The sequence below is a fragment of the Ochotona curzoniae genome, unplaced genomic scaffold, assembly GCF_017591425.1.
Source record: "Ochotona curzoniae isolate NIBS_2020 unplaced genomic scaffold, NIBS_Ocur_1.0 contig_883, whole genome shotgun sequence".
Classification (NCBI taxonomy): Eukaryota; Metazoa; Chordata; class Mammalia; order Lagomorpha; family Ochotonidae; genus Ochotona; species Ochotona curzoniae.
The window spans coordinates 50,930,443-50,952,968 of record NW_024466599.1 but is presented as its reverse complement, the minus strand read 5'-3'; the positions used below and the strand labels follow the sequence as shown (position 1 = coordinate 50,952,968).

At 44.2% G+C, this 22,526-nt stretch overlaps 1 protein-coding gene across 1 annotated transcript in view; it reads right to left on the bottom strand.

Moving 5' to 3' along the window:
• ACOXL (acyl-CoA oxidase like) overlaps positions 1-22,526 on the bottom strand; it is a 284,350-nt gene that overhangs the window by 84,749 nt on the left and 177,075 nt on the right. The window contains 2 exon segments of the mRNA XM_040993353.1: positions 3,072-3,183; positions 10,397-10,506. Coding sequence (XP_040849287.1) covers positions 3,072-3,183; positions 10,397-10,506 — 222 coding nt within the window.

Genomic DNA, 22,526 nt, shown 5'->3' with positions numbered 1-22,526 from the left:
TGCATGCACCAGAATCCCATATGGGCACCGGTTCTAATCCTGACGGCTCTGCTTCCCATCTAACTCCCTGCCTGTGGCCTGGGAAAGTAGTCAAGGACGGCCCAAAGCCTTGGGACCCTGCACCCGTGGGAGACCCGGAAGAGCTCCTGGCTGCTGGCTTCAGATTGGCTCAGCTCCAGCCATTGCAGCCACTTGGGGAGTGAACCATCAGGCGGAAGATCTTTCTCTCTGCCTCTCCTCCTCTCTGTACATCCGCCTTTCCAATAAAAATAAATAAATCTTAAAAGATGAAGTTTTTAAAGCAAATTTTTGTTTTTTAAAAAATGAAACACAACACCAGTTGCAGCTTTTACAGTCAATGTTGTGACTATTTTTTAAAAAACACATTGGAATTGACTTCACAGGGACTAGAAATCCTTCTGTATACTAAATTTATGTTTCTAAGTTAATTTAGATTAACTTAATGCCTTGTAAAAATGTCTTTGAATAACTTTTTAAAGATTGATTGATTGATTTGAGAGGCAGAGAGACAGAGAAAGTGAAAGAGATCCTCCATCTTCTGGTTCATTCCCTATATGACAACACCAACCAGGACTGGGCCAGGACAAAACTGAGAGCCAGGGATGCCAGCCAAGTCTCCCATGTGGGTGGCAGGGAGCCAAGTATCTGGGTCATCTGCTGCTGCCTCTTCTTGGGTGTGTTAGAGGGAGCTTGAAATGAAGTGGAGCAGCCAGGGTTCAAATCACCTTTCTGACATGGGATGGCAACACTGAACAGTGGTGTAAGCTGCTATGTCATAGTGCTGGGCCCCCATTTGAATAATTCTTAAGGAAAGCTGCATGAGGGAAACTGCTGCTGAATTTAGATATCTAGAAATATATTTCCACGGCTTGAACTCATACATTACAATTTTCTTGGGATAGAATGCTTAGACCAGGCAATTTTGTATTGCTAGGAATGCATATTACTCCATTTGAAGATCGTGAATAAAGACTGAAGCTAGCCTAATCTTTCCCCATTTTGAGTAAATTATGTCTGATCACTTTTATGATATCCTTGTTATTCTAGTTTTCTGGGTTATATACAAGTTTGGGATTTATTCCATTTGGATATGGATTTTTTTTTTACACTCAAGATTTTTTCTTACAGATACAGAATAAAAAGTAGATTATTTCAGGAATATTTATCATTCATAGGTTCAATTTTTACCATTTTCTCTCTGTGATTGCTTTCTTCTATAATTTTACCTCCTACTTTTTTTTCCTTATACAGTCTGGAAAACCTGGTGCACTTTGTGTTTTCCCCGTTATTTTTTTTTTTTCAGCACATTTGTAGCATGTTTACCTTTACTATCATTCTTCTCTTGTTTTGACAGGAGCCAAGGTATGTGGAGAGACCCCACCCACCCACCTAAATGTGCTGTTGGGGTCTGCTGGATGGACGGACCTGCACAGCCCCCATCCAACTCCTGGCAGGGTCTCAGCCCGAGTGGCTCTGACTTGCAGGGGAGCTCCTGACAACATCTGGCTCCCAAGATTCTTCTGCCTTTAGAACACTCGCTAGGAGCATGCAAGCGCCTTGCTTCCTCTTCCCTTACCTCTGCATTGTGCTAGGAGACATGATGTGGCTCCTGCAGGGACCCACTCTGGCCTTCTTGGCACCTGCTTCCCCAGGCAGAACTGAAGCCTGGATTCTGGCTACAGCAGCCCCAATCCCCTCTATCTTGACAGAGAGGGGCGATGAGTGGGATGGTGGCATCTGGTTGGCTATCCCGCTCTGGATTAGAAGATGAGACAGACATTGCTAGGATGGGGTTGACATGTCTTCAAACCAACCCCACTGGCACAGAATTTGGTAGAAAAAGCCCTCAAGACTTTTGCCAAGACTTTCTGACACAAGGTGCTGGGGTCCGTGCAGTAGATGTGGGGGACATGAGGGGCTGAAGAGTGTCCCATTGCAGGCAGGGCCACAAGGAATTTCCTGTCTCTACAACCACCTGAATGCAACTCCACCTTCTTTTGCATGGACACTGGACCACCCTGCGGAAGAATTCTAATCCATCCTGGCATTTGCTACTGTGAGGTTAACCTTTTGCTCAGCCTGAGCTTGGAGATCAATGTCTTGCATATGGGGCCCTTTATCATTCCTATTGTCTTGGCTGTCCCCATTGAACCTATGCTAATCAAGGGATCTCAAATGGGGCCCTTTATCATTCCTATTGTCTTGGCTGTCGCCATTGAACCTTTGCTAATCAAGGGACCTGTATTTAGGCTTTCATTCTTTCCTTGATCTTTAAGTTCCCCTTTTTCTTTGTGGTACAAGATTGAGTTGTAGGATAAAAATCTGTAGCAGGAAATTCTAGGTAATGTTAGCAGGAACTTCTATTGTTTCTAGGTAAAACTAATGGCAGAATTATCCTTAGAAACACCCACTGGGTAAAAAGTCTGAGCCAGAATTTGGCTGATTTTGTATAAATAAAGCAGACAGCTTTCATGCGTGGTCCATTATGATCACAAAGTCCTAGTGGTCCATCTCTTTCTTTCTTTCCTCTTTGCGCCTCATCCACACACCCTTCGCGAGTTCCGAACTCAGCTGGAGCTGGACTCTGGCAACAAGGTTTTATGAGTGTGCAGAGTTTTGTGTGCTTTTAGTAAGAAATGAGTGGATCTCTGACTAACCCAATGACTCATTTTTACGTGTGCCTACCTGATGTACTTCAACCCCCAGGTCCAGAGTATGCCATAGTTGTTACCCACAGAAAGCAATGATTTTTCAATTTCAACAAGAGCTAAGAATCACTCCACCCGTTATCTCCCATGTCAGCCAAACAATAAATACTGTAAATACAGGGGACTTGTAAAAGTCGATCTAAAGGGGTTTCAACAGTAGCACCCTGACCTCTTGAGCAAGTAAGGCTGTCCCACACAATGTCCTGGAGGAACGCCACCCATGGCTCCAAGCCTGTTACAAAGCTGACTCATCCTCTGCTACTTTTAGCTGCGGCTAGTTTGGCAGCAAGGATATGCCCTCAGCACGTTCAAAGAGAGAAATCCAACACAATGCATCTTTACCTTATAATACATCCTGGCCACCAAACTCCGCCGAAGAACCCTTTCCCGGAAATTCACTGCCTTCAGCAGGAAGGCGAGCTCACCAACTGTGTCCATCGCAATTGCCAGGAAACTGCAAGAAAAGGTGAGAAGATCATTATGACTTCGGCTTCACCAAAGTATTTCAAAGGAAATAAAGGAGAGGCTTTTTGTGTTTCAAAACACAAAAAGTTCCTGCCATAGAACAGTCATGTAGATTGCATATAGCCATCGATGTCCCATCCCCTCTCTCAATGGCTGTGTCTGTGCTTCTGTTCATAACTTTGCTAATGAAAGCTGGGTTCCAATTGATTCTATGTTGTCACCCTTGTGGTATATAGATAACTTGTTTCCTATCTTTTCCAATTCCTAGTGCATTAAAGGTAATGTACAAGATTTCATTCAGTCTTCACTAACATACATAATCTATCAAATGTAAGCTTACAATAATTTGTTCAACAATTGTTTGGCATTGATTACAAAAATTACTACAGTGAAATGTTAACACCTATGTCCTTCACAACGCATTTGTCAGTGAATATGAGGATATTTTGAAAAGTTCATGGGAAATGAATATTATAAAGAAATTGTGTGGATTTCAAAAGATTTTTGCACCAAAAATAAGCATCTACTTTAAAAAAGAGAGATTTATTCATTTTTATTGGAAAGACAGATTTACAGAGTGAAGGAGAGACACAGAAAAAGATCTTCCATCTGCTGGTTCATTACCCAAGTGCCTGCAGTGACCAGAGCTGAGCTGATCCAAATCCAGGAGCCAGGAGCTTCTTCTGGGTGATCCACCTGGACAGAAAGTCCTAATGCTTTGGGTCATCCTCTATTGCTTTCCCAGGCCACAAGCAGGGAGCCGGATGGGAAGTAGAGCAGCTGGGACATGAACTGACACACCCATATGGGATCCTAGTGCATGTAAGGCAAGGACTTTAGCCGCTAGGCTACTGTGCTGGACCCCATAATTTATTTGTTTGTTTGTTTTTAGATAACAGAGAGAGAGAGATTAGAGTAGACAGACAGACAGACAGACAGACATAGCTTCCACCCACTGGTTCAATCCTCAAATATTCCCAGCATCTGGGGCTAGGTCAGGTCGAAGCCAGGAGCCAGGAACTTAATCTGGTCCATCACTTCGGCAGTTGGAACCCAACTACTTGAGCCATCAGTTTTGTCACCCAGGATACAGGATGCAGGATGCAGGAGTTAAGAGCCAGACCCAGGACTGAGGCCCAATGTCCTGATATGGGACACAGATGTCTGGGTGTCACACTTGGTGTCTGAACTGCCAGGCCCCCACCAAAGCAGCTTTCATACCCATTGTTCCATGAGCATTCGAAGCACCTTTGAACGGTGATTACAGTTATGATGTATCAAGAATGGAGCCAGGCATTTGCTGTGAATTATTCCACATCCTCAATCACTCTAGGATGCAGTTGCCATAGTTTCATCAAATATAATTCAGGAAACAGGCTGAGGTTTGGTAAATTGCTCAAGGTTTAGAAGCAGAGCACAGCCAGGCTTGGGTTTTCTCTAGTGAAACACCAGGCGCTGAGGGAGCAGGACTTTTTTTTTTTTTCAAAAGGCAGTCATTTTTACCTTCCCCAGGAGGAAGTGGAGGGTACAGAGGCAGTAGAAGATACCAGCACAGACTATGAACACTCAAGTTCCCTCAAAACTCCTTGAGTGTGTCCCATTTTGCAGCTCTGCCTCTTGTTTGCATTCTACCTCCTAAATAGGTAACCTAGAGAAACAGGTAAGGGATTCGCGCACCCTTGAGGTTCCCCACAGCCCAGCCACCTCTCGCTTCCTGCTCAGCCACCTCCTTAGAAAGTAAAGTGTCATAAGACTTCATGTTTCCATGAAGCAAACATTAACAACCCAAGGAACAACCCTTTGCTTACTCAGAGGGCCTGGGGAAATTTCAGGAAACAAGGACAGAGGCTTTTGAGCATGCTGAATGCTGAGTTAATAATTGCTTTCCATTCTGGCAAGGATGTTGGGAGAATATTTGGGGTCAATTACCAGAGAATCTAAATTCTATCAATTCTTATTTTCAAGCTGAGCTTTAGAAGGTTGAGTTTCTGCCTGTTTATTTAACAAAAGGCATCAAGAATTCTCCCATTTTTCTGAACAGTAATTTTAGCCATTACTAGGAACCTGGAGGCCAGGAATGCTGTTATTGGAAGCCACCTTTCCTGGGATATTTATTATATATCCTGTAAGGCCAGCCGGGTGGAAGGGAGAGCGGCGACCTGCTGGAGGCCAGCAGATGAGGGAAGGGACAGGCTGATGCAAACAAGTCAGGGGACTACAATACCCAGAAGCCCCTGCCTGGACCGGAAGAGATGTATGGGTTGACCAAGCCAGAGTGAACCTATCAGCGCTAACATTACCATATAAGGAAAAGTTCCTTCCCCTGCTGAGCCTCAACCCACTTCCTGTTTGAACCTGAGTATAAAAGCCCTGGTTCACAATCCCCGGTGTGACTGCCGTGGCCTTGCGTCTGTGCTGGACGAGTGACCCTTGCCCAGGAGCACTCCCAATAAAGCTCGCTTTGAGCTGAGCATTTATTCCTTGTGGATTCTTTCACCGGGAACTTGGATTAGACATTACATTTGGTGCCAAAACCCTGGAGGAATGTGCTGCCTCCTAGGTTCCCCGCTGAAGCAGCTCTTTCCATGGATCAGGGCCCCAACTGGACCTCTGGTTCTTCCTCTGAACAACCTGGCAGTGTGGGTTAAGTTCTCCCCTAATCTCTTGTACGCCTCTCCGTTCTGGGGCTTCCCTGTTTCGTGACCAGACCACTAAATCACAGCTATATCAGAGATTCCCTTCTGTGCAGTCCAGGACTGTACTCTGGGCCTCACTCAGCAAGTGCACATCCCAGTCGAGTGACGAGCCATTCCGTTTGCTGGACAGACAACCCATGGTGCCACCGGCAGTTTTTGACTGCCCAGTCCGGGGCCTCAGAGGAGAATATAGAGAACCCTGGTCTAAATTTCACTGTAGTTCGCCCTTAGGGTGTCTCCTGGTTAATCTCAAAGCCCTGGGACTAGCCCAGGACCTCCGTGCAAAAGTTGGTCTTTTACTCTACTGTGGCCTGGCCACAGTCCAAACTGGATAACCAGTCATGCTGGCCAGCTGAGGGGACTTCTGATTTTAACATCCTCTAAGATTTAAATGACTACTGCTACAGGGTGGGGAAGTAGGGGGAGGTTCAGTATGTGCAAGCCTTCCAGATGTGGTTCACTAGGAGCACCCTGGAGTTTGCAGATAGGGACACTACTAGAACTCCTCTAGTCTTAGAAGACCAATCCTCCCCTCTTACTGAATGCTCAGAGAACTTGTCCTATCCTGCCGTGTCCCCAACACCTTTATATCCAGAACCAGCACCACCATTACCCATGCCTGCCCCACCCAAGCCAGAAGTCTCCTTGACTCCGCTGGTTGCTCCTCCTACTTTTAATGGGCCCTCCCCTTCCTCTCTCTATCCCCTGCTTCCAGTTTGTGCCTTGTCCCCTTTTGCTAGGCCAGGGGAGGGACCTACAGAATCAGGTTCCACCCTCCCTGACCTGCAGGAGCAGTTCGCACTGCCTGCCACCCCACCCTAAGCCTACTCCTCTGCCTCCTTATAATAATCTTCCTTGTCCCTCTCTGGGACCCTGTCTCCTATCTTACCTTCTTCCCTCTCTCCCTTTTCATTCCTCTCTGTCTGATGGTTTCTGCTCTCCCCACTGGGGATCTGAACTGCCACAATCACCTCTTTAGACTCCAACTCAGACTATTTGTAAATAAATCTTTCATGGCCTATCAGGCATTGCTTACCACATATACTACTTCAATCAGATCGACAATGGCATGCTAGTTGCTGCGGGCGATGGGTGAGTGTAACCTCTCTCCCCAGTAGGTTCCTCTCCCTGTTTCAATTCTTGGACTTTATCCTCTGTGAAAATTTGAGGTTGCATTAATCCCACCACCATGGGATCTGGACATTCCAGCCAGGCTGGAGAGTTCAAGCCCCCAACAGAGTCACCAGTAAATTCTTCAAAAGTGTAATAAGAGAGATAATATACTTATGAGCATAAAACTGTAAAGCAGGGGCTCGTCCCATGGCTCAACAGACTAATCCTCCATCTGCAGGCACCAGTATCCCATATGGGCACTGGTTGTAGTCCCAGCTGCTCCACTTTCCATCTAGCTCCCTACTTACAGCTTAGGAAAGCAGTAGGGGATGGCTCCGGTCCTTGAGCCCTTGTACCTGCGAGAAGACCTAGATGAAGCTCCTGGCTCCTAGCTTCCAATTGGCTCAGCTCTGGCCACTGCAGCCATTTTGGGAGAGAACTAGCAGATGGAAGACTTCTTTCTGTCTTCCTTTCTCTCTGTAAACCTGTCTTTCAACCAAAAATAAATAAATCTTCAAAAAGCTTTGATGAAATAGAAAATAATGTAACAACATAAAGTATAAAAAAAGGGACAAACTGATCATTTGAAAAAGGATAACAAACCAAACGTCTGGTGAAACAGAACAACTATCAGAAGAGAAAAAGCACAAGAAGCAAGGAATGACAAATGGGAGATAATGAGAGATGCGACAGAACTTAAAAGTTAAAATATGATATGAAAAACCTCATACAGATACATTCACAATTAAATGAGTAAGTTCCTAGAAAATAAAATTACCAACACTGACACAAGAAGGAAAAGTCTAAATAGTCTTAAAATGATGACATTCACCCAATCAATAGTTTGGAATCTTCTACCAAGCTCAAATAGATCTTATATAACCTATCAAAATTTGGCACAGAATAAAAAGCTACTCCCTAGATTTGGATACGGCTTGAGAGTTCCCCAAGATATCATGGAATTATATGGAATTCTCACTGTAAGGCAGTCAGAAGGTGGAGACTTACTCTAACTCTGGTGTGCAGAGCTGAGGCTTTGTGCAAGGGGCTTGGTGGGGAATGATTTGGACATACGAACATCATGAGAGTGGGGTCCCCATGAGTAAATCCTGGTGGATTTGTAAGAAGTGATAGAAAGACTGAAATGACACCTGTGCACCAGCTCCCTGTCTTTTGGCCGTGGGATCCCCTGAACAACCTCAGGAGTCTGTCAACAAAGACTCTGTCACTAGATGTCGGTCCACCTCCTTGCCCTGCAGAACTGGAGGCCAAGACAGAGCCATCCTTTCCTTACAGCTCTCCCAGTCTGTGGTGCCAAGCATCAGCAGCAGAAATGGACGAGTACATGATGATAGTAGGAAGAACTGAGTGAAGTGAAAAAATTGGAAAAAATACACCAATACTAACAAGCCCAACCCAGGAAAACATAAGATGATAAGAGCATGAAAAAAATGGAATGCTTCCTGTGCATACAAGAGGAAGTTAACTCTAGAAAAGTCGCAAAGAATGCATATCAATCAGTAAAATAAAGAAGAAACACTATACAATCACATCAAATAGGTTCAAAAATCAATAATCACTCAGTAGCGAAAGAACATATTCAAAGCAACAGTAAGTGGAGCTTTTTCAGGAAGTCAAGTGTGACGATCAAAGAGCCAGCAAGTTAGCGGTGAAGTGTTAAGTGAATTCTTTTTAAAATCAGGAATAACATAGAAGAACACCTCCTATACCTGCTTCTATCCAAATTACGTCAGAGCTCCTACCTCTTGTGCAGTCAGACATGAATGATGTCATAAAGACAATAATTAGGAACAACTGAAAAAAATGTTTTTGCTTTTTTTTTTTTTACAGACAGCATGATTGCATGAAAAACTCCTAATGAATCTGCATGCACACTGAGAATTACTTTTTATAGTCAGACGTATATACAACTCCACCTATGGCTATAACTCACCAACAGCAACAACAAAACATCGTTTAGAAAGATATTCTTTTAACAACAGCTCCAGATTGTCAGGGAACTAATAATAAACCCATCAAAGGTTGTACTTAGAATGGAGAAGATGATAAAACCCTGAAAGACAAATCTCTGATATATTCACAATTCAAATATTTTGCAAATTTATAGCTTCAGTACACTTCAGTATACTTCTAAAGAAGATTCCAATAAATTCTGAAAATTGTGGAAAATATATACAGACCAAAAGCATTTACTATTTTTACCATTTCAAATTGAAAGTCCTGGACGATTAAACACATCCCCACCACTCGTCTCCAGACTTTCTCACCCTCCCAGAATGAATCTCTGTCCTTCAAACAGTAATTTCTTCCTCTCAGCTCCTGATAACCAACCTTCTAGATTAGGACTCTATGAAGTGGGCTACTAGAGCTAGTTCATATACACGCAGCTAGCAATGTTTTAATTTTGCTGCTGAGACTTTGCTTTGCTTTGTTTTTTTAAGAATTTGAGAAACCAATTTCAAATCTTTTTTTTAAAAGATTTATTTTTATTATTTTTTTATTGGAAAGGCAGATATACAGAGAGGAGAGACAGAGAGGAAGATCTTCTGTCCGATGATTCACTCCCCAAGTGAGTGCAACGGCCGATGCTATGCCGATCCGAAGCCAGGAGCCTCTTCCAGGTCTCCCACGCGGGTGCAGGTTCCCAAAGCTTTGAGCTGTCCTCGGCTGCTTTCCTGGGCCACAGGCAGGGATCTGGAAGGGAAGCAGGGCTGCCAGGATAGAACCGGCGCCCATTTGGGATCCCGGGCGTGCAAGGCGAGGACCTTAACCACTGCGCCATCGCGCCGGGCCCTAATTTCAAATCTTAAAGTGCAACATAGCCAGCACAATTGTGAATTGCATTTTGACGTAAAGACATAATTTGATGATGTAGTGATATTTCATTACAAACCAAGTGTTATGATAACATTGCGTTGACGGACCTAGGATGTACAAAATAGACAGTTCCCAGGACTTCCTGCATACATTGGCATCTTGGGGTCAAAGGCCAGCTCTGCCATTCTCTTGCCAGGTAACCCTGAGTAAAAACAGCTCCTCTGTGCCTCAGTTTCTCTCTGTGGAATGGAAATAGGAACCTACCTTGTGAAGGCTTAGGACTGAAATCTGTAGAAAGTGCTTGGATTAGTGAATTTGTCATAAAGAAGGAACAAAGTGAAAGGACAGGATTGGCAATATTTCAGTTCTTACATTGGGGCTGTGTGCATCAGCATAGATTTTATGTATTTGCCATTTTGTTGTTGTTGTTGTTGTTTATACCAAATGTTAAGCATTTCAAACAACAGAGCTATTCCCGGATGCAGCTCGAGAAAGCCTGGCTCAGTCATAAGACACCGAAGGCAGGAGGCAAGTGTCACCCAGAGCGAAACATACCTGGTTCTCAGTTTGTCACCCGCGGACTCCATCCAGCTTCGGAGCTGGCCACAGAGTGGATTCTCATCGTACTGCTTGGTGTATTGAGTCAGCAGTTCCCGAACCACCACCTGTGCCAAGAATTCACATGATCAGCCATGGCTTAGAAATGTAATAAAAGCTAGTGTGAGGTCCAGTCAAGTCTACTGGCCACAAGCAAACCCCTCGGAAGGATCCAAATACATGACGCCATCACCGCTGGCCTGTGTTTCTCATGGCCAGCGGGTGGTGTTTACCACGTTACTCTCCATCCCTCTGACCGCTCACTTCCAAGGACCTCTTCATGGCTAACAGCGGGGGCTCTCCTCCCCGATGTGTCTCATTATCAACTACTGCAGTTGACATATTTGAGGAAACCTGCTTGCCTTTAACCCTTGACCTTCTTTTGGCCTTGGGGAACAGAATTTAAAAATATATATAAAAGAATCCTTAATGATCTTCTCCCTCAGCAGCATGCTTTTCCAAGTCCTCATCTCCTGCTGAAGAGAGAGGCTCACTGAAGGGCAGCAGTGAACCGCCTGACAGATGAGTAAGCCTACCCTGGACCAGCCTATCTTCTCTGAGCTCCTACAGGATGCTGCCAAGGTGAGACTGATGTCAGCTCAGAGCAGCGGAAGCACCACCCTCATGGAAGCTCTGCCCTCACTGCTGGCCTACACATTGTTGAGCTAACGAGCCATTGTTAGTACTGAAGTTTTGTTACAAATTTCACAAACAGCTGCTAATTCATTCTCGGTCAACTCGCAGGTTTAGACTCTTGTTTCACAGGCACACATTTCTATATAGATTATACAACTATATAGATTATAACAAAATGTTATACATATTTTCAATCAGCAGTCTATCCTAAGTGATAGATTTGGTTTGCATGACTGTCTAGGATGTTATGTATCTGTTCTTCCTTGGAAAAATCATAACTAGTTGAATAGTCCCCTTTCAGTAGGATGCTTATATTGTCTGTACTTTTATACTGTCCTAATGACCTTCATATCAATGCATTCAGATCAGGGGTAGTATCGCCACGTGATAACCCAGAATAAATCCCTGTGTGCTTGAATAAGAGGTCCTTAAGGCAGATCATCACAGGAGTGCTGGAAACTTGGCGAGGCATTTTTTGCATGAGGAGTTTTATTAGAGTGGTGCATTATGTTATACAGTCTCAACTAACACACAAGTGTTGCTGTACCCAGTCCCGGTGAATGCTTCATTTACAAATGCAAGCAATTGGGAGTTGAGGTCCTCCTGATGTCAGGTCAGTGGAAGGATTAAACTCCTCTGCCTCCTTGAATCGAGAGGTGCTTCAAACCAGAAGGTACTTAGCCATTCTCTCCTTTCCTGTTACCATGGCAGCCTGCAGAGTTCCCCATTGGTCCCGAAGCCTGAGCTTCCTTCTGCATTTGTGGTTTCCATGGCTGTCCTTATGTATGCATACACTGTTATGTCTTCTTATGGGTTGTGTCTGTTATCAGTGACTTCCCTTTGGTTTCCTTGGAGTACTGTCTTATATTCTTGGCATTAAACCTCTAGACTGGTTACATGATCCATGATGTCACTGCAGGCTACTAAAGGGAGGGTTGCAAAAATATCATCAGGCAAGAAGTCCAGTGGGATTGAAAAGCACCATAGGACAAGTCAAAGAGCATGAATGCTTCCACGGCGGCTGCTGTAGAAAATTCATGTGAAAGCCAAGCACTGCCAGAGGCAAGAAAAATAAGGAAAATGAGCTCACCTGCACTAAAATTACAATCAGAATGATACAGCAGTTAGGTTCAGTTTTCCTGACATTGGGATCAACATTTGTACATGCTTACTGATCTATTTGGAGTATGATGACTCTAATTTCATCTCCCTCTTGCTGCAAAAAAACAGCATTTGAGGGCCCAGCACAACAGCGTAATGGTTAAAGCCCTTGCCTTGCAAGCACCAAGATCCCATATGGGTGCTGGTTCTAACCCTGGCAGCTCCATTTCCCAACCAGCTCTCTGCTTGTGGCTGGGAAAGCAATCAAGGATGGTCCAAAGTCTTGGGACCCTGCACCCACATGGGAGCCTGGAAAGAAGTTCCTGACTCCTGGCTTCAGATTGGCACAGCAACGGCCATTGCAGCCACTTGGGGAGTGAATCATCAGACAGACAGGCACTCTGTCTCTCCTCCTCTCTGTACATATGCCTTTCCTTTTTTTTTTTTTCCAAATGTGCACCCAAATAGTGAAAATACTATTATTTTTATTTCTTTGTAAAACTACTACTTTTTTAAAAAAAAATATTTGAGTGTAGTGTTTATTATTAAAACTGGCTTTTTTTTTCCCCAGTAAACTTTTTTTTAATTGCATTGCATTATGTGACACGGTGTTATAGGCATTGGGATTCCCCTCACCCCTACCTGAACCCTCTCCCCATGGTGGATTTCTCCACCTTGTTGCATTACCACAGTTCAAATTCAGTTGAGGTTCTTTCATTGGAAGTATTTACCAAGCATAAAGTCCAGCATCTTATTATCCTAGTGAGTTCAACAATTTCTTGGTGAGACCATCTCTGGTCTGAAGGTAAAGCCAGCAAAGTATCATCCCAATCAATTAAAAGCCCCAACATAACATCAACAACGATTTACAACATTATGGCATCAATTGACATGGTATTGATTAACCAATATGTTAACAGGCATTTCCAATAAAATGAATAAATCTTAAAAAAAACAAATATCAAAAATATTTCTTTTGGTGGCAAGTATTTGGCCTAGTAGGTAAGACCCAGAAAGGATGTCCACACTCCATACAGGAGTTCCCAGGTTTGACACCCAGCTCTGGCACCTGACACCAGCTGCCTGCAGACGCTGGAGCAGTGATGGCTCCTGTTACCCACGTGGGAAATCTGACTGAATGAATGACTCCTGAGTGAATCCAGGGATTGGAGCTTCCGCCATGGCTCTCTGGTTCTGAGACTCTTTAAATGTTTCTTTTTCCAATTGCCACCCTAGGCTTTCCCTAGTTTTGCTTTTTGGTGTAGTAGGGTTGCTGCTATCTGATGACACAGATCTCAATTCATCCATTGCTCAAGGTCCTACGGCTGCCCAGAGCATAGTGCTAGGAGACAGAGTGCAGTCTGTCGTAGGACCATCGGACAAGGCATGACGGAGTTCGGAGAACCATCCTTCAAGTGTGAATGAATCAGTAAGTCCTCTTCCCTGTTTTCAACACCCCCTCCAGTGTGTTCTATTCCTTAATTCCCTTTATCCTCCATCACCAGTTTCTTCTTTCTGACTGAAGCAACACAAGATAGGAAAATCAATTCAGTCCAGACAGGATCCAAATTAGGTATAGAAATTAGTTGTTTTATTCTGAAGAGAGAGAGAATTGGATATTGCTTCTTCTCACAAAAGCATGCCACCCATTTTGGAGTCTTTGCTTTTTTCCTAGGTCATGAGCCAAGGAAATATAACTTATAAGATGAGGTTATCTTCTGCTCTTGATGCTGCCTGGGAGGAAAAGGTTAAGTGATGAAAGCTATGAGCTACCATGGAACATGGGTGTTATGGTTTCTAAATCCAATACTTTGGGCCTGGCATGATGGCGCAGTGGTTAAGGTCCTCGTCTTGCACGCCCGGGATCCCATATGGGCGCCGGTTCTAATCTCGGCGGCCCTGCTTCCTATCCAGCTCCCTACCTGTGGCCCAGGAAAGCAGTTGAGGACAGCCCAAGGCTTTGAGACCCTGCACCCGCGTGGGAGACCTGGAGGGGTATCTGGGCTCCTGGCTTCGGATTGGCACAGCACCAGCCGTTGCGCTCACTTGGGGAGTGAATCATCGGACAGAAGATCTTCCTCTCTGTCTCTCCTCTCTGTATATCTGCCTTTCCAATAAAAATTTAAAAATAAATAAAAAAAATAAATCCAATACTTTATGTGATAAATTACAGAAAGGAGATAAAGACAGATTGGTCACCACCTTTACCAAGCATGTAAAGATGTGCTCCCACTTTCTTCACAGATTCATTGCTGACTGCAATATATTTTGTAAATATAAGTAACTTTCCATTTCAAAATGCCAACAAGAAGTTGCAAAATTAAGATAGTACAGATTCCCCATATATATCATCCCACTTGTCCACAAAGTGGTCTTTTACATGAAAAGAATGGTTATCAAAGGCAGGAAAATAAATCAAATTTTGCATTCATTGAATGTTTTCGTTGCAATACAGATTTTGTTATTTAAGTTGAACCTGGTAGTAGAACTTCTGTAAAAACAAAATGCTGTTTGCAATACAAATGATCTCATCCTCATCTTAGATTTATGCTTTTCTAGGGCAGATTTTCTTAAAACAACCAGTAATTTCACAGGCATTTGGCACTGTGGTGAAGAAGCTGCTTGGGTCACCCATGTCTCACACTGGAGTGCCCAGCTGAGGCCCCAGCTAAGCTCCCAATTCTAGCTTCCTACTAGCATGTGCACTGGAAGGTGGCGAGTGATGACTCATTTCCTGGGTCCCTGCCAACTACAGGAAGACCTGTATCTTTTTTTAAAGATTTATTTATTTATTTATTTATTTTACCGCAAAGTCAGATATATACAGAGAAGGAGAGACAGAGAGAAAGATCTTCCATCCAATGATTCACTCCCCAAGTGAGCGCAATGGCTGGTGCTGTGCCGATCCGAAGCCAGGAGCCCAGATACCCCTCCAGGTCTCCCATGCAGATGCAGGGTCCCAAAGCCTTGGGCTGTCCTCGACTGCTTTCCCAACCACAAGCAGGGAGCTGGATAGGAAGCAGGGCTGCCAGGATTAGAACCGGCACCCATATGGGATCCAAGACTTTAGCTTCTAGGCCACGGGGCCAGACCCAGGAAGATCTGTATTAAACTCCTGATTCCAGCTTAGGTTTTGCTCAGCCCCTGCCATTGCAAGAATTAGGTAAGCTAATCAGTGTTTGGTAATCCACTTCCTCTTTCTCTCATAGATAAAATAATTAATTTTAAAAAGAATCCTTTACATATATATCAGCTTGAGATGCAATTTCAGCCTTGGTGATGGTGGGTGCTATATCTGTCCTTCTTCCCATGGCTCTCTAACTTAAAAACGAAATGGTCTTTATTTGCTCATGCACCTGCTCAAGGAACCACTTTCATAAGAGGATGCTGGGGTGACTGCATTGTCAGAACAGCCATGTTCTGCACTTGGAAACGGGGACTCTACACAAGACTGCAGAATGATGGCGTCAGAAATACACACTGAGACGATGTGTACCATGCGGCACAGAGTATATCCCACCAGTCAATGTAATCCTTTTTTAGGTCAAATCACATTTCAAGGCAGCAAGGAAGTAATTAGCATTTCTGTACTCTAAGTTTTCCACTGATTTATGCCAGCCACAGTGAAACTTGGTTTAAAGTGTCTAACAAGTTGCATTGGCTGCCAAGATAGAAATATCTAAAGACAGCAGAACAGAAAAAAAAAAGATTTCTAAGAGGAAAGCACTAGATAGCCATTGTGCAATGAGGGTTAGCTGGGTTTGCACCATGTGTGGGGACAGCCACTCAGAGTGCCACTACTTATGGCACCAGATTTCCAAATCATGTTACAAGCAGCCTTGAGTAAAATCAACTACCTGATTGGGGCCCAGCCAAAGAAAGAAATGTGGAACTCCATGTGGGAAAAGATATTTCAAATCCCTGTCTGGTGACAATAAAGCATTAAAACAAACAGAAGCCCTTCTGAGCACAGAGCCCTGTGTCTACACAGGTCTCACTCCACCAACCTAGCCTTGGCCCAAGGGCTCCCAGTGGGATGGCCCAGCAGAACTCGAGACATCCTGCTACTGTGTGGATGGCCACATACTGGGGACACATAGTGGGAGAAAAAATTGCTTGTCCATAATACAAACACAGTGGAGCATCTTGGATTTTTCATTCATATATCCAATAAGCCTAAGTCCTACAGGGCAGCTCTGGGGTCATCCAAGGGATGAGGAAGAAGAGAAAACCAGGGGCATGACTCTCCACCCCTAAGAATTTTTTCCCCATGTTCCATCAAGGCAAGATTTCTAGAAGACACTTCTAAAAATTTCCTGCTGGAAGAAATGAATAGAACAGGGGTAGGGCGCTTGGGGATGGGAAGGGAAGGCTTCTTTAACCCCAAACACACATATTGGAGCTTTGAGTAACTGCTCTGTCTTAAATGTGGATTTGAACTTGAAGAATGGATGGATCTGAAGCAATGAACTAGGCTTAGCAAGAGTCCACACACAGTCCAATTGAACTGAAGCAGCCCTCTTCTTAAATCTGGACCAAATTTAACTTGCCTTCTCCTTGTCCTTTCCCTATCAATCAAGTGCACCCTTTTTGGTTTCCTTCCTTTATCATTCCCACATTTATGGGGCACCTGTGATGCACAAGGCATCTCTTGGTTACATGAGTCTAGTGGGGATTAAAAAGATGGATAAGGGACATCTGTCCCTCAGGGGTCGCAGCCCAGGACGGGTGATCAGCAGGTGCACATGCAACATGCTCGACAGCATCACTGAGGACCATCTGGACACAGGACAGTAAGTCCAGCGCAGATATCTTTCCTGTTTCCTAGAGGAGATGAACTTTTGAACTGAGCATTAAATGATGAATAAGCTTCCTTCATTTGTTCATTCATTTATCCAATCACTAATACCTACTATTTCCTTAGAGCATCTCTTTGGTAAAAGCTGTTCAAAGCTCTTTGTTGCTCTGCCTTTCAAAGAAATAAAAAAGAGGCTTCCAGATGAGCCAGCTCTACCATTTCCCATTAGAATTTGTGGCCCAGAGGCCTGTGTTATAGCTTAATAGATTAACCCTTCACCTCTGGTGTCCATGCAAGCATTGCTTCAGTTCCAGCTGTGCCATCTCCAGTGTGGTTCTCTGCTTAGGGCCTGGGAAAGGAGCAGAGTGTGGCCCAAATCCTTGGGCCCCTGCATCCATGGGGAGATCTGAAAGAAGCTCCTGGCTCCTGGCTTTGGATCAACTCAGCTCCAGCTATGGCAGCCATTTGGGGAGTGAATCAGCAACAGTAAACAACAGGGACCCCACTTCTTTCCTCCCTGACTCCACTGTGAATTCATCCTCTTGCCACTCACCCAGAGCTCATCCTAAGCTCCTGTGGAGGCACATGGCTCCCAGCTCCCTCCCCTCACCTGGATGTTTTATACCCAAGTAGGGACCCAAACCCTGGTGTCCAGGAATTAAACCACTACAGTATGCAGAATTCTGGACTGTAGTCAGTGCAAAATTTTGCAGCGGCTGCCTTCTGACACAGCTGCTATGACCCTGGAGCCCTCACAGTGTCAGTGCAGTGAGTCTAGCCTGCGGGCAGACAGATTGCTAAGCCAGCCCTGGGACCCCTTTGGAAGATGGGGTATTCTTAGAGTTTTAGCCATGTTACCTGCCCATTACAAGCAGATAAATGTGGCCCTGGCTGATAATCAAACCCACAAGCAATCAAAACCACATCAAACTCCTGTAAGCTTTTTGTCCCCAACCCCCACACAAGGCACCCTGGTTGCTGTGGGTGTTTCTTCTCTTGTCCCCTACCTGTCCCAGGTCCCCCTCACACTTGTCTTAGTTCCAGCAAACTTTCTTGGAGTTCACACATCAGCCTTCACCTGATAGTCAAGCCACCCACCCCATTCCCAACCACAGCCATCCAGGGTAATTGCAGGAGAGGTTACTCATATGTTCGTATTTTTTATGGAGAAGAGAAAATAGCTGAAGTTTTAAATCTGCAATGAAGCAAATAATAAAATGACAAGGAAGAGAATGCAAGAAAACAAATCTTATGAAGTTTTCTTAACTTGAGTAATGTACAAAAGCCCACTGAAGGAAAAGAGAAAATTCTCCTTAACACCCAATGTTGACTTAAGTTGTTTCAAATTATAGCGTTACTTAAACATGTTCAAATATAACACTAGATATAAACACCTTATGTTTATAGCTCTTGTTTAACTATAAACTGTGAAATTAAATACAAGCAAAACAGCAAAACCAGTGAGATTCCAATCAACAGTCCTAATAACCAGAGGCAGGCTACAGTCTGCAGCAGCGACTTGGCCCACTCCCACCTGGGTGGGTTCCTTTGTTTGGATTTTATCCTTAGCCTTCAAAGCAGCTGGAAGAGCACCTCCTCCATCCTGCTTCTCTGTAACCCGCACCAGCCCACATTAGGGAGCCCGTGATACCACCTTGGGCCTTTACTTGGCCCCTGCTCATTCCTTCATTCACAGAAAACCTGGTCTTTTACTTTCTCATTGGTTGCTGGTGACCAGGTGTATTCTTTGGTACTAAAGGCTTCCCAATACAGCAGCCTCCCTTATCCATAGTTTCACTTTCTGAGGTTCTAGTATGCCCATCCTCAACTGTGGTCTGAAAGAATGACATGGAAAATTCCAGAAACAAACAACTCACAGGTCTTAACGAACTTTTATGATAATGCATTATTATGATCCACATTACGATTAGCTGTTGTTCACTTCAAACTATGTCTAATTTAGAAAGTGAACGTTATCAGCGGTACATATGTTTAGGAAAAACAGAGTGTCTATAGGCTTTGGCAGCCTCAGCAGTTCCAGGGTCTGCTGAGGTCTTTGTGTGAAGACAAAGGCTGGATACCGCAGCGTGAGTCTTTGGTTTGTTACCCAGACGATACACACCCCACTTAGACTATTTCTGTTTAGATTATCATCAACATTAAAATACACAATTAACACATTCTTGTCAAGAACTCACAGACCTCAATGTGAAAACAACAACAACAACAATGTTGAAATCAATCTGATGGCAAAATTCTGAATCCGTATGGAAAATGAAGCGTGGCTTTGGGTTGCAGGGAAAGAAAGATAAACAAGTGGCCTGGATTCAGAAGGCTCCCTTTCTCCAAAATCACACACAAACAGAGTCCTTGCCACGAGATTTAAATATTTAGATGCTTAAACATCTGGTTTTGGAAAAACATTAGTGACAGCTTTGCACACTGGTCAGTGGGATTTGGAAAGAAAAACACAACGTTTTTGCAAACCACCTTGCTCAGCTTTTTGAAAGTCACCCTGACGCCCCTCCAAGTTCCCAAAAACAGATGATCGCATTTTGGAAACCCTTCCTGCTTAATTCTATTCCCAAACAGACACTGGCTTCCCAAGCATGCTGCTGCCTCAGTCCCTCCTCCCGACTCCCAGCCTTCCCTAGGCCTCTGCCTCTCTGATGTCATTCCTTACACCTCTACTATTTCCCTCCATTTTCTTCTGCCATCATCTGAGAAGATCCTGAATGAAATTTCCCATCTGTAGATCATGGGGAAGTGCCCTTGAGTCACTTGCCCCTCATTTAGCTGGGTGGGGAAAGCCCTCTCATACCCTGCATCCTTCAGAAGGCCCTCAGGAAAGGAAGCAGCTGGTCTTTCAGGAAACAGTGCTCTTCCTCACAGTGCCATTGCATCTGAAGCAGGTGCTGTGTCTACCTGGACCTTAGCCTTTTAGAACCGGATGCTCTGTGGCCATGGTTAAGTTGACTCAACCTTTGCCTCTGATTTGAGAGGTGTCTGTACTTCTCCCCTTCTGATGACACATATACCTGTGGATCACTGGGGTTCTCCAATAGCTAGAGAATGTTCATTCAGGTCCACTCTGAGCTCCTTCTTGGGGGCAGAGGAAGTTCAAGGTGTGCAGTCCAAGGCCCAGTTCTCATCCACAGGGAAACCCCAGCAGGTCCCAAGGTCTTATTCTAGCACCTGAAAAAATGTTACTCGTGGTTGAACTGGGGGAAAAGCCTAAGAATGATTAATTATTTATCTAGTGGAAGAATTTGGAATTCTTCCCAGTATAGGGATGAGAGAGCATTATGGCTACAAGATAAAGTGTGTGTGTGTGTGTGTGTGTGTGTGTGTGTGTGTGTGTGTGTGTGTGTGGTGTGCATGTTTGTGACATATATATTGGTCTATTTGAGAAAGATTTTCTTTCTTCAGTCTTTTTTCCTATAATTTTTTATATTTAGAGGAACTTTTAAAAAAGGTTTTCAATACACCTGAGTTTTGCAATTTGAAACCATATGAATTAATCTAAAGTCTTCTTCTGCATCCCTCTCTTCCAATCCCTTACTCCAGGAATCTCCACTTGTAAGTAGCCTGTATTCTATAGGCACTTCCAGATTCAAGGCCAAGGGGATTTTCAGGACTGGTTTGCTTCGTAGTGGAAACACAGTTTTCTGAAGCGATTTTGTTTTCCCTGGAGTCTTACTGGCTTTTTCCTCTTCTTGTTTCCAGAATAAACCTACACCTTTTCCGTCATATCACTGATGTTTTCTTGCTGCCGACTCGTACTCTTGGTGGGACAGCAATCACTTCCTTCTCGGCGCCTTCCTTTGGATCCCCTGGCCTTCCTGCTCCTCACTGGACTCCATGTGTCCTGCATTTTCCACATCCCTGCCACCTGGATGCTTCTTTACACGCACTCCACCCAGGCTAGATCTAAAAAGTAGCCGTGTCTTTTAAGTTCTTCCTTCCTTTTATGCTTCTCCAAAGTTCATTCACAAGTAATATTTTTTTAAAATGCATGGAAGAGAAACTGAGTGAGTATTTGAATCTCTGCACTGCCTTTCTTACAGGAATATCTTTATTCTCCTTCATGCTTGGTCAACAATTTGGCTAGCTGCAAAATTTTCTATTTAAAAAAAAGCTTCATCAACTCTGAAGATGTTGGTCCATTTTATTCTAGACCCTGACATTCAAAGTATGGGCTACCAGTGAGCTGTCACAGCCCCTGCCTCCCACCCCCAGAGCTATTCGCCAATACAGAACTTGCACCTCTGAACCTGACATTGGACAAGATGCACCCAGGGATGCGTGGTTGCTTTAGGGTTGAGAAGTGCTCTTCTGAAACACAGTGCCATGGCTGAATCCTTCCCAGTCTTCCCCTTAGTCACTAACACAATTCCTACTCCATCTGAGGGCTGGGAGCCTCTGCTTGTCGTTCCTTGGTGTTCTGACACCGTCCAGGCTGGATTTAGGCTCTGATGTTTTCTAGTGGCCCCTGTCAATCACCAGACTTGTGCATTTCTTCGGATCTGAGGAACTCTCATTGCTCTGACCTTTGCCTGCCTCTCTGGTTTGGCTACACCCTCTCTCAGGAATGTCTGAGCCTTCCCATTTTATCTCACTTCCCCTTCATCGTCCTGATCTGCAGTCTGGGGAACAGTAGCACCTGGTCCTTCAGCCCTTATGTGGATGGAACTTGGTCATCTGCCAGTGTGTCCTTCCAGCTTGCCAGGCACTCAACGGCTCTTGAAGTGCTCATTTTCAGAGCAAGCCACTCTTGTTTCATGGATAATACCAACCCACATCTCTATTGGGGATTCATTGGTCATTGTTTCTGCTTTATTTCCCTCAGCAGCCCCAGTTGCTCTGTCCATCCTTCACCACATATCCCAGATTATCAGTTTCTCCTTATTTGGTCAATAATTTGCTGATCATTTTTGTTCAATAATTTTATAACTTTGTCCAATCATTTTTCACTCTTTAGGAGGGATGGTGGTATTGTGGTTTTAGAAGGGTCCTCAATTTAAGAAAACAGTTGTTGGAAATTCTAAACATGAACTATCTTGATGTCTGCAATTCATTTCAGCTTGACACACACTGGTTCACATAAGCAGGTGCACAGAGGCTAAGAAAAAGAAACAAAGTGGGATGTTCAAATGTCTCCTGAAACAGTCAACTTTTATCTTGAAATTTTTGTTTAAAAATTTTCATTGTACAATTTGGGAGTGAACAAAACCATCAGGTGCTGCTTGGGAAAACACCCTCGGAAGTCTGAAACTCCTAAGGAATCAGTTTCTTACAGGAATACAGACATGTGCTTGACCTTTCATTTCAACCCTCCCCAATTCAAGGTTAATCAAAACCACAAAAGATCATGCAGCAGATGCCCTGTCACTGGTACATGACACACATCAGCAGCCCACCCCACAGTCTTGCTCAGACCACGCGGCTAGGGGAACAAACTCCGGCCTCCACAGCCTCTACTCTCTGTCTGTCCTCCATCACAGGTCAGCTGAGTCTAATGTCTAAGGTGGGTTTTAAAAAATTTTTATTTTT